Source organism: Aegilops tauschii, chromosome 1 (assembly GCF_002575655.3).
Source record: "Aegilops tauschii subsp. strangulata cultivar AL8/78 chromosome 1, Aet v6.0, whole genome shotgun sequence".
Classification (NCBI taxonomy): domain Eukaryota; kingdom Viridiplantae; phylum Streptophyta; class Magnoliopsida; order Poales; family Poaceae; genus Aegilops; species Aegilops tauschii.
Window position 1 is genome coordinate 354666932 of NC_053035.3, and position 12367 is coordinate 354679298.

General features: G+C 49.9%; 2 protein-coding genes across 3 annotated transcripts; one reads left to right on the forward strand and one right to left on the reverse strand.

Annotated features, from left to right (window-relative positions):
• The first annotated feature begins 599 nt into the window (after window positions 1-599).
• Window positions 600-3414, forward strand: LOC109739385 (uncharacterized). The gene is made up of 2 exons (XM_020298498.4): window positions 600-1821; window positions 3093-3414. Exon 1 carries the CDS (start codon window positions 657-659, stop codon window positions 1809-1811), a length of 1155 nt encoding a protein of 384 aa, XP_020154087.3. The 5' UTR covers window positions 600-656; the 3' UTR covers window positions 1812-1821; window positions 3093-3414.
• Window positions 3415-3831: 417 nt separating this feature from the next.
• LOC109739252 (RNA demethylase ALKBH10B) lies at window positions 3832-11923 on the reverse strand. Of its 2 annotated transcripts, none has more exons than XM_020298414.3 (7): window positions 11065-11923; window positions 7010-7155; window positions 6735-6852; window positions 5713-5814; window positions 5409-5524; window positions 4834-4988; window positions 3832-4685 (listed from the first exon to the last, which is right to left on the reverse strand). In XM_020298414.3, the coding sequence occupies exons 1-7, from the start codon at window positions 11612-11614 to the stop codon at window positions 4193-4195; spliced, it is 1680 nt and encodes a 559-aa protein (XP_020154003.1). In that variant the 5' UTR covers window positions 11615-11923; the 3' UTR covers window positions 3832-4192. The 2 variants fall into 2 exon arrangements, with proteins under 2 accessions (XP_020154003.1, XP_020153945.1); XM_020298356.4 differs by having other exon boundaries at window positions 7010-7158; window positions 11065-11806.
• Window positions 11924-12367: the final 444 nt, after the last annotated feature.

The window sequence follows — 12367 nt, forward strand, 5'->3', positions numbered from 1 at the left end:
AGACGTTCACAACATCCACAGATGACGCTAGAGGGGTTGGCAGACTGAGCGGTGCATCAAGTTCATAAGCCTTCTGTGCAGCAGTGAGGACAATCCTCAGACTACGGACCTAATCCGCATAATTGCTTACAATATCTTTCAATCTAGTCTTTCTCTAGGAATGTATTAAAACAGGAAGCTACAGAGCGAGCTATTGATCTACAATATAATTTGCAAAGACAATTTAGACTATGTTCATGATAATTAGTTAAGTTAATCAAATTACTAGTGAACTTCTACTTAAATCAACATCCCTCAAGTTGTCTAAGTGTTCACACGAACCAACCCATGTCCAATCATCATGTGAGATGGGGTGGTCATCAACGATGAACATCTCCATGTTGATTATATCTACTATATGACCCGTGATCGACCTTTCGGTCCTCCGTGTTCCAAGGTCATGTCTGTACATGTCGACCGAAGCCTAGCACCCCCCTTTCGATTGAGGGGGTATGAGGGGTTTTCGCTCTTCCTTTTACTTCAAATGATTGAAGGGTAACATCGACATTTAAAGTCCAACTCTACAAACAAACAAATACCCATTCCCTAAAAAAAAAGACCCATTGTACCACCGTCTCAAAAGGGAAAGAAAGGGTGCGCCTTCTTCGCCACCGCCGATGGCGCAGTCGCTGGCGATGACGGCGATATGCCGCCTCCGCGGTGCCGCCACCCACTCCTGCGGCGGGCACTGGCGCCGCCTCTTCTCCCGCTCCCCCGCCGCCTGCGCTCCTCTCCTCGGCCACTTCCACCACCCCACTCCGACGCCGCCCAGTCCCAAAACCCCAGCTCCGTTCCCCGCCGTGCCCCCTTCCGCCTCCGCCTCCGCCTCGGCCCCCGCGTTCCAACCCCTCACCTCCTCCTCCCCGCGCCTCTCCCTGGACTTCATCCCTCCCGGCTTCTCCCTATTCGACTCCCACCTCGGCCTCCTCGTCCTCCTCAAGGAGACCGAGCCATACTCCTACCTCAAGCACCCCCAGATCCTCGTCTGCGACCCGGTCTCCCGCCGCACCGCGCTTCTCCCTCCGGGGATGGTCACCTGCACGTTTAGCAAGCTCGTAAGCGTCGTGATCCTCTCCCGCGACGCGGACGACCCGGCCGGGTCCGGGCTCCGCTTCCGGGCAGCCGTCGTCACCCTCGAGGACACCACGCTGCGCGCCTTCGTGGCGACGTTCCGCGACGGCAAGTGCCACTGGGAGTGTCTGCTTCGGTCGCAGGCGAGATGCAACGTCGACCAGCTGGAGCGCCACTGCGTGCGCGCTAGCCGGTTCCTCATCTGGCACATCCGCGACGAAGGTGCCGTGCTCACATTTGACCCTGAGACACTGGAGTTCGGCTTCGTGCTCGCGCCGGCCGCACTCGACATGGGGGGTCACTTTCTCAAGTACCGCGTCGGGTTGATGCCGGACGGGCGGTTCTGCTTCGGTTCGATGTCAAGGGATCACGAGAACCTGGAGCTCCGGGTGCTGGGGCCCGAGCCGAAGGACGGCGAGAACGTGTGGGTACTGGAGAGGGAAGTGTGCTTGCTCCAGGCGTTCGACGAAATGCCGCAGCTGCCCTCGAGTTTCATCGCCCGGCGCAAGTGCACTTGGCTGAGCGACATGGATGCCGGGCGCACCGGGAGGGTGTTCATCGGCACGTCAGGCTATGGGCACTACTCGTACCATCTGGACACCCGGAAGCTCGAGCGCCTGGTGATGGACGACGGCGAGCAGTACGGGCACCCCATGTTTGCCTACTTCTCCTTCCCGGGCTCGGAAGGCGGCTCTGACTGACAGACTCCTGGTAATTAATCATGTCCTCGCATCCCAGTTTCATGTAATGTCGGTTTATGAGTAATGCTTGGTCAAAAGATATCTGTGTGAAGTTTGTTGCCTTGGGTACTTTGGTGAACTTGAACCTATATTAGTGTTATATATATTCGTCAACCCAGTTCATCAATAGTTTATAATTAGGGGAATATATGCATTCAAAGAATTTCAAGCTCTAGCGTGTTCTCTGATGATCATGTCGTGTTTACTGAAGCTTGGGTGTCTACTGGCAGAAGCTTCTGTTCTGTAGATAGCATATGTTTTCGAAATCAAACTTGTACTGGAGAAATATAGCATGCATCATTGATATACAATATCACCTCTGCTCCGAAATATAAGTCGCTGGGGGAGTTCAGTTTAGAGTTTACACTCCCCCAACGACTTATATTTAAGAACGGAGGGAGTAGAAGATATGCATGTATGATTGTGGCAGTGTGACAATATTCATTTTTAATGTGTAGAATTACAAGATGACTTGATTATAAAAATAACTTAAACTCAAGTGATCTTGGAAAAATTACATGCCAGGCCTGTAAAACTGCAATTGAAAATATTATTAATGCTTGATTCAAACACCTCCATATTAGAAAATGGAAATGCTAGGTCATCGAGGTTGATCAACAATGCCAACATTTATGTAGATCGATTTATGTAGTGATGTGTTTTATCCATTAACATAATGTGCAAAAATTATCAATAAGAGTAGAAAGGAAAAAACATCTAGGGATGAAGCGTCGACCATCCATGTATTTTCCAGAAGTGCATCTTAAAGAAGAGAAGCTATCACTACATTTGCACTAGGTGGGAATCTCTAGCAACAGCCTTCACCATTCTCATTGACATGCATAGAAAGAAGCTGATTAAATTCAGTTAACAGCAGGTACTACAGAAGAGTGTATTCCATAATTGTGTTGTCTGATCAAGTGATTGGGCATTACATCTGAGTTTGACTTGATGAATTTAGAACTGGACTGGTAACATGGTGATGAATTTAGTAACTTTTCTCATTTCTATTCATATGAATCTGCACAGTCTTCAGAACTTTTTTCAAGAAAGCACTTGCGTTATGTCCCCTTGGTCTGTAGAAGTAACATTTGACCCGCGAACTCCGGTGAATATATGGCCTTTTTTAGTCATGAGTCATTTCTTAAACAAATTGGGCTTGTTATTCGCTTAGAGAACCCCTATTTCATTGGTTAGTTCACTGGGAACTGTGCTGATAACTCTGCATATCTTATTATTCAGGGTGAAGTGAGAAGAGGTACCACGCGATTTTGCCTGAAGATGGCTCAACCGTTGCATTTCTGGTTACGTCTGTGCCTTATTACTCAGCATTGAAGATTGAACACAAAGAGGATAATGCCCAGAATCTCTGATTTGCTGTCCTTGATGGGACTATTTAAACAATGTTGTCGCTATGTTTGTTAAGCATGCTTCGGAGTAGACGGTGTCTTGAAGAATTAGGTGATGTTTTGAAGTAGTGTGCTGTTTCGCAAGGATAGTGTCACATTTATGCTGTGTTTTGGCAAACCATAAGAAATGCAGAGTTTATCACTTCATTGGTCAACATCTTTAATTTGTGGGCTACATACAAGCCTACAATCCAAAATAGTCTATCAGAACAACCTATAAACATTCTTGTATTGCACAATTCCAAGAAATCATTCTGTTTTGGATGGTTAAGCTTAAAACCTGGTCGTTTACTATGCTGGTTGCTTGTCAAACTGTTTACAGTTTACTTCTTGGAATATGCAGATTCTAATGGATAAAATCCTTGCAGCTACGTACAGTAGTGTCCAAGCCTGTAAGGATAGTCTGCCTCCCGCTCAAATAAGAGAAGAACAACACAAGTGATCAACAGAGGAAATTCAATGCATAATCCTTCTACCTGTATATAGACCTGCAAGCCCAAACTCGGCAGAACATGAACGGCAACATCTATGTATGTATGCATCCAGTTCTTTCTCCGAACCAGAGGAGGAGATACACAAAAAAGAAAAGTTTTGATTGATTCATTCTGACCTCACCTATCCCTACTCATCATCATCATATTTCTACGTACCGCATCGGCCCTGTGCTACCCACAAGGCCACAAACTCAACTAGATTACAGGCAGACCAGACCAAACCCCACAACAAGGAAAAAAAGAAACACCAGCACCAACGAGAGTCACCAAACAGAATACACAGGGAGGGAGGGAGGGCACGCTGCCCGTGCGTTTTCCGAACTTTTTGCCTCGGAAGAAGAAGAAAAACTGCTCCACGAACCAACCGGGGATGTACGACGGCCTATCGATCAGATCCAACGGCTATGCCGGCGGCGAGGTGAGGTGCGGTCCGGCCGTTTCAGCCCTGCGACTCTATGGGCGACATCATCGCCGAGAACCGGCGCTTCTGGATGCGCGGGGGGAGGTGCTTGTTGTACCTCTTGGGCCCAACCGTCCACGGCAGGAACACGCCGGTGCCTCCGCGCCCCATCCTCTTGTTGATGTTGCTGGAGGGCGCCATCACCATTGGCCTCGCCGGCGCGGCGACCATCATGACAGGCGCCGCGCGCACGGCCATGCCCCAAGCCGGGGCGAGCATGGCCTGCGGCGCGGGGCAGTAGCCAATGATTGCGCCGTTGCTGCCATGGGGTGGTTTCTGCATGCCGGCCGTTGCCGCAGTCGGGGGAGGCTGCCAGAGCGTCATGGCCTTGGTGGGCGACGGGAGCGGGCTGAGGTCCACCGGAGTCGATGGCCTCACCCTCACGAACGTGATGCTCACGCGGCGGTTGGACGACGGGCACACGACATGGCGCGCCATGTCCGCGCTGTTCCCGCGCATCACCAGAAGTGACCTGCAAAGATGATCCGTATACGTAAGATGCAAATTCTAGCACTGCAATGCGTTCTTCGGTTGTACGAACAGTAATAGAGAAGTCGAAAAGAAAATGGAAATGGCACTGACTAGGTTCTGGTAAGTGAAAAAGCCTTAAGCGTACATACCCTTGCTTCAGTGAGAGTGTGAGCGGTCCCTTGTAGTTGCCGTTGCTGTCAGTGACAAGTGACCTTCCAAATGCCATCAAGGTTTCAGACAGCAGGAGAGTGGAAATGGGGTTGTCCAGGTGGGGAGGCTTGAAGTAGGGCTGCGAGTGCTCGTCCTGTGAAACAATTTCATCACTTGTCAGATACCAACACCTTAACAAGTTTCAAACATTTGAGTTCTCAACCTATATTTGTTCATGCCCTGAAGAAAGGCACTTTGTTATATAGCATTGGTATCTTAATTTTACTATTTTAGTTCATATCTATTGAAAGGATCAAAGATACTTAATATGGAAAGTTGACCCTACAAGAGCCCACTAACTGTAATGTGCAAATTTACTTTGCTATTTGTATACACAAGTGGCTGGTTCTTTAAGAGGAAGAAAAGTGTGTACAGACTAGCAGTTCTGGCTCAGATTTGACCCACATATCTCATGACAGTACAGGAAGCAAAATCTCATTTGGTTTCATTAAGTTTAGTTATATGACTATTCTATAGTTAATCACCAACCGGCAAACAGCACTGCAGCACCTACCTCATCGAAGAAATTGATGATGACACTGTTTGGTTTCCTGCTTTCTGGTATTAGGCGCCAAAGAACAAGGTGGTCGATGACAGCCTGCAGGACAACTGGGATTGGTTCTATATGACCTGCACACAAGGCCAAGAGAAGACAGGTGTTAGTTTTATGACATCATGCACTAGGGCATCTACTTTGTCCGCAGATGCGATACCCATGCCAGGATCCCACACCCAAAAGAATATTCTTGCAACTGTAAGCAAGTTGCAGGAAAAGTAGTAGTATATGAGCTGACAGTTTTGCTGAACTCTGAACTTACAATTGGTTTCCTCTGTGGTATGTTGAAATAGTGGGACACCCAGCTGAATGATCTCTCTCTTGTTTCCTTTGATCTGCTTGTTGAAGAATATGAAGGTTTCACCTAGATTTGAAACTAGAGAATTAACATCACAATGATCAAGGAAATGGCACAAGGGCAAACATGCCAACAGAGTGCCACAATTGAAAGACAGGGTAGCCAAGCGCACTTTACAAAGCTAACAAGAAAATTCTGTCAAGTTAAGGCAGCTTACTTGCATATGAAGATTTTGGCCAAAACCCTACAGAACTATACCAATGTTGTGGGCTCTATGTCAAACCTTAACTGAATCATACTTATTAGAAATTAAGCAAGGCTAGCAGGTTGAGAATATACTTGGATCAACGTTTTGTGGTGCACACCTTTGGAGGTGATGTTAGAATTCCTATCCAATAAAGAGAAGTGATCTAACATGTTACTATAGTTAATATAAACATTCATGCCTAACTTTTCTTCTGTCATTGAGAGGCAACGTTAAAGTTAGCTAGGTGAAGAAAACTACACATCCAAATAGGCCAGGTATTATAGTCAGTGTGTCACTAGGTTGATGGTTGTACCTTCTCACATGCGAGTTTTACATTTCCTAAATTAGGATAACTGGCAGCTTTCTATGCAACAGCAAGTACTCAACTATACTAATTTAGCCTAAAAATGGAGAGAGTTGTTAGGACCTAGAACCTGTACATACTGAGTCAGTTAGCACAAAAGTGCATCAGACAAAACCATCACCACCGTTAGAAAAAGTAGTGCGCGAACTAGGACCACAGTTAGGTGCCCTAGGGATATTTGGTATCTTCAAAGCATCAATTGGATAGTATCAGAGGTAGCTGTGGTCTTGTGGGCACAACAGAAGTATCCAGAAAGGAATGTAAACAAAAAATAAGTAGGAAGATAAATTGCACCACAGAAAACAATGCCCAAATGCTCCAACTTTTGAACATTTAAAGAAGGAAAAAACTTCAGGGCCACAAAACACAACTTACCTGAAAGTTCCCCATTTCTACCAGCCTGGCGAATTTCATTGATGAAATCAGCAACCTTCATGAGCTCCATTGTTGTGAACACGTCTTCATATATCTTCAGGCCTTTCACAACGTTAACCTGGTAACACAAGGTCATAAACATATTGTTAGAAAAGAGCACCTTTACAAGAAGTATATGATAAACTGGTAGATCAATGGGTGTGCTACTACTTCCTACAGCATCTCTAGTTCTTCAATACAGAAAGTTTGCCGAGTGGTGTAAAGATGGAACTCGCCATGTGCCCCTTCACGGACTCCTTCGCCATGAAACCTTTCTGGATCTTGATCCTCTCTGGGCGGGCGATGCACTCGTCGTGGTCAGAGCAGATAGGGTAGCTCTCTGGTAGGCTGTGCCCGCCTTGAGATCCTTGGTCGGTGTTATCTGCTGAGTAACATAAATATCAGAGGGGTTCCAAGCATGGTATGACTGCATTTCGATTAGCTATTGCAAAACGTACACAGTGTTTCTTTAAGTGTGCTATCTAGTTTCGAAAGAAGAAGAAAAACAGTCCTCTGCTCCGCTGAGGAAAGCGTTAACAAATGCAGCAAATAAATACGGAAGAAATGCGTCATCAGTAAAATTCTGTTCTGGTTGGTTTATCCTTCAGCTCACACGGAAAAAGCAGGTGGTTGCATGAAGGTGTTCACAAAATGATAAACGTAGCTAGCATGCTTGCTAGGCCACCAACGGCAGCTTTTGGACAGGAATCCTCTAAACAATTTTAGAATACGAAATGTATTTAGCCTCAGCTTTTCTCGCATGGCGTAGTCTGATCTTCACCTACCCAAGGTTCGTTAGTGGGTACAGTCACGCAGCAACAAAAGGTCTAGTTGGTCACCCGTTTGATGTTTTGAACTTACACTAGACTAGATCGCTCTGTCGTGCAGCACAGTTAGCATGATGCAGTTTCATTCGATCTTTCAAGATCACCATCATAACACAGGACGAAACTGAAGTGGCCTTGTGTGGAAGTTTTCCAAGGTGTAGTCCATTCGTGTCATTTTCTACGGAGTACGGCGTGGAGAGAAAAGAGAGGCTGCCTTTCGTGGATGAAGAAAAGTGGGTATAAACGAGAGATTCCCTTGAGTTGAATGTACATGGACATTAGCACATCGGCATAAGTGTGGGGGCGAGGGAGCAGGGACCAATACGTTGTTCAATTATTGCGAGAGGAGAAAAGCAGTATTGGGATGGTGATATCACAGCACCCTCTCTATGTACCGCAGAGCATCTCCCTCCTTTCGCAGTTGTGTATCCTTCCTTTTTCCTAGGCACAGGAAAACATGAGGTTTTTCTTGCCCTCCCTTTTAAAAGGTAGTGGCAGCCTCTCAGTTGTCAATTTGGAAGGGGGTTCGCGGGAAATATTTAAAAATGCTTCGAAGGTTGGTGGCTTAGCATGAAACCGACAAGGCCGCTTCAGTGATGATCACATCAGCTGAGCATATGATCGGCCCACATGCTGCATATGCGACACTGGCAACGCTGGCGGCAACTTAGCACAACCTTCCCCGCAAAAAAAAAACTTAGCACAACCTAATGAGTTATCAATTCAAAATCTCGTAAGATAATCATATTATAATCACGTGCTTAACACGCCCCTGCATGGGTGCATCACCTACCCCTGGCCCCTGCCTTTTTTTTTGAGAAACCTCGCCTACTTTATTCATTCAAAGGAATTGTCATAGGTACAAGGTTCGGGTCATGTGGGTAACCCAACCAAACATGTCTACCTATGTCAAGATTACAAGCAAACTTGGCAAGATTATGAGCCTCGAAATTAAAATTCCTACGCTCGAAAACAAAAGAGCAAGAAACAAAACTGTTGCTATGGTTCGTTATTTCATGTACTAAACCAGCATTAGGACCACCCGTCCCTCTGTTTATGTAGTTGACCGCCTCCTGGCAATCCGAGGCCACATATATCTTCTGCTCCACAAGATCGTCCGCCAAAGCTAGTGCTTCACGGTAAGCAAATGTCTCCAGCAGCATTTCGTGGCCCCCCGGCCCCTGCCTGAAGACTAACGCGAGAGCAGCCGCGGCCCACAGGTGTACCGGTTTTCTCCGGACGGTCTTTCGAGAAGAAACGCGGCCAGGGGGGCCCACGAAATGCCTGGTTGATTGGGCCGGACCCAGCAGCCAGCGGCCGAGGGCGGGCCACGTGTACAGCTCAGAGTCGGAGGAGCGGCCACTTCGATCGGCATGGCACCAGATCCAGCCTGCCTCGGCCGGAGATCTTGGGCTTCTCGAATCCGATCTGGGTCCAGTCGAGTGGCTCTTCGACACGTGCAGGCCGTGGTGGAAAGAAGGAGGCGTGCAGGGATTTAATTTTCCACGGTGGCGGTCATGTGGGTCCATTAACTCGCTCGCTCCTTCCGTTTGATTGCGATCAGACGGGTCGTCGCCGCTGGCGCCAGGCTCTGAATTCTGACCGGGGTGACGCCCTCCTCATGAGACCCACGCCAATACTACCAAAGGAATTGTACTCGCGTAGGCCACGCCTCCGGCTGCAGGGCATGTCTCCCAAAAGTCCTGTAGGAGGCGCTGGGCAAAAGACTCGTGTTTCCACTGAAACTATACCATTGAATTCTAGCTGTGTGTCCCCCCAAGGGATTCCTAGCACAAGTTATTATGCGTGGCATTTCGAATTGCTACAACTTAAAAAAGATTATGGTGCATGATTTGGTTCTATGCTCTTTGCAATCACTCGCGTCGCTCTCATGGTGACAGTGAACTAACCTGATGAGCAAATTTTCTTAAAAAATTAACCCTACATGTTGTATCATGACAATCCAGATTATTTTATTCAAGAAAAAAGAAAATTATTCCCTCTAAAAAATGTCAACTCTTACGTGTCCAACTTTGTAGCGACGTGACAAATGCAACCATGGCCAGTCAATCTCGGAAACAGAGATGACAAATCAAAACTCATAAAGTTCGCCCATTCTGGAAAACTTTCAAATTTATTCGTTGATTTTCTTTTCTTGCGTATAAGAAATGCATTCCCGACTCTCCTTTTATTTTTTGACCTGGTGACCAAGCGTGATCATTCGTCACCCCAGCCCGAAGATGAAGATGGCAGACCTCATCTCGAGCCGCGGAGCACTTAAAAACACAGCCCGAAAGTTAAAAACGACTCCAAAGCAGAGAGGTTCAAACTCGGTGTCATCGCTAGTTAATCTCCCCATTCAAAAGGGGCGAAGGATGCAAAGGTTTTGTCGAGACCGCCGTTGCCAAATCTGGTGACCCCCGGGCACATGCTAACCAGATTCACCTGAAATATTTTATGCCGCCCGCCCTCCGCGACGCTACAGCCTAGCATCGCTGGAGCATATGCCCCATGGCAGCCTGTTGGCGCCCCTCACCAGACCGCAACACACAACGGTGGTGCCCTCGAGGCCGCTGGAGTGGAACCGCCGCGAGCTGGCTGCTGGCCGGGCCGGCCGGCAGGACAAAGGCGTCAGAGTCCCCGCCACGGCGCGGCACGTTTTGCACCCCCGACAGGTGATGGTTGTACCAGGAGTACATTAATTTGGCAAAGCCCCCACACCAAAAGTAAACACATGAGCTAATTACTGGTGGCGGGTAGCGGCCGTACTGGTCAGTACTTTCCCAAAAGGGTGGCCGAGCGAGGAGGGTGCGTGCAGGCGAGCCGGAAATAAAGTTTGCGCACGGACAGAGAGCGGGGGACGGCGTCTGGAGAAAAGCCGTAGGGTTTTGCAGTTCCAGCGACCTCGTGATGCCGTTTCACGGGCCGCCGCCGCCGCCACGGGTGGCCAGGATTGACCGGCCGAGGCTGTCTCCGCCGTCCGATCCTCCCAACGAGGGCTGAATAACTCCGCCGATGGTGGGGCTGCACGGGAAATTATTGGCTCTCTCGCCCCAGTTTTTCCCCCTAACCACCAGACGTAATGGGCCCGGTACGTGTTGGTTCGTCGAACTGGCGTGAATACTATTATTAACGATGCCGCTTTAGCCATAAAGAAAACGTCATTTGGAAGCCTAATTCGGACCCTTTTTTGGTTATTAGGCCCCAATAAAACAGGAGATATTCAAGTGGGAAAAGCTTGCGGAAGAAACCACGGGTGAAACGACCAGATCCAACCGTATGCGGAGCGAGGGCCAAAACGGGAGATCGGTTCGACAGACAGATTGAAACTAACGGAAAATTTCAAATGCGTCCGGAAAGGGAAATCTTAAGGGAAAAAAAGGGTAAATAACACTACGCGCACACGAGGATTAATTAATAGATATCACTCGCAAAAAAAAATTAATAGAGATGATTGTACTTACGTCCGTCGTGGGCGGCGTCGTCTTCCGTGGAGGCCGCCTTCCGCTCCGACGAATCTCCCGAGGAATCTTCGCCGTCCGCCTCCGGCTCGCGGTCCGCGTCGACGGGGTGGACGGAGACATCGGGCTGCGCCTCCGGTATCGGCTCGTGCTCGCGCTCGGGCTCGGGGTCCGGCTCCGCGGCGACGGTGACGACGAGCTCGTCCATGGGCTCGTGGATCACCGTGGACACGGCCTCCTCCTCGGAGTAGGCGGCGGCCGCGGCGGCGCGGGCGCCGGAGACGCGACGCAGCTCGGCGGCGACGTCGGCGACGGAGTAGAACTTCTGCATGTGGAGGACGGGGAACCAGTTGAGGCGGCGGCGGTGGAGCGCGGCGAAGACGGCGTCGTAGTCGGCCCCGCCGATCTGCGCGAGGTGGCCGCACAGCGCGTCGATCACGGCGTTGGCGGCCGCGAACTCGCCGCGGTACCACCCGATCACGGCGTCCCTGGCCGCCACCTGATCCGGCGCCGCCACCGGTGACCCCGGGGCCCCCGCCGCCGGTGTCGTCATCCCTCCCGCGATCGCCAGGGTACCACTCAACGCACTAACCACCGGCTATCTCTCCCTCCCTCTCGATTCCCGGCCCGTGTGATGCGTGGCGCTCTCTCCGCCCAAGCTTTTTGTAATGGCGTCAAAGTGTTCGACGGACGCCCTGCCTGTTCTAAATCGGCTTGGGATTGTGGGGAGCGCTTCTCTCTCGGGGGCGCGCCTATAAATACCCCCGGAGAAGAAGCGGCCGAGGGTACCCGTAGCCAACAGCGCCCAGGGGCGGGCAGGGTGACGTGGCGGCGGATTAGCGGGTACGGGCGCAGATCCGACAAGGTGGTGGCAGCAGTTAGTTAAGGTCAGCCTCGCTTTATAGGAGGTGGCTCGACTCGACCCGGCCTACGGGGGCGCGTGTGGACCGCGCGCTCGCTCCCTCCGCAGAGATGGGCTGCGCCGCGATTCGGCGCACGGGGACGTCGCTCGCCGCGGCGGATGGCCTCGGGATGCGCGGCGACAGCGTGCACCCGGTCCTTGGGCCTTATCGTGGACCGGGACACCGGGTGGCCATGCGTGGGAGCCTGGTTGGACCGCGCACCATCCCAGCCGTCCGTTTCAGGGCCCCGCATCCGTGTTCGTTTTTTTGTTCTTGTTTGTGCAAGACATGATTGGGTACAGGCGAATACGGAAGTTTTTTTCTCTATTGGCTGTAATAACCGCGTAAGGATAGGCTGTAATGTGCGAGGGTAGAACCCTGTTTTGGGAAGTAGGTAATTTGAT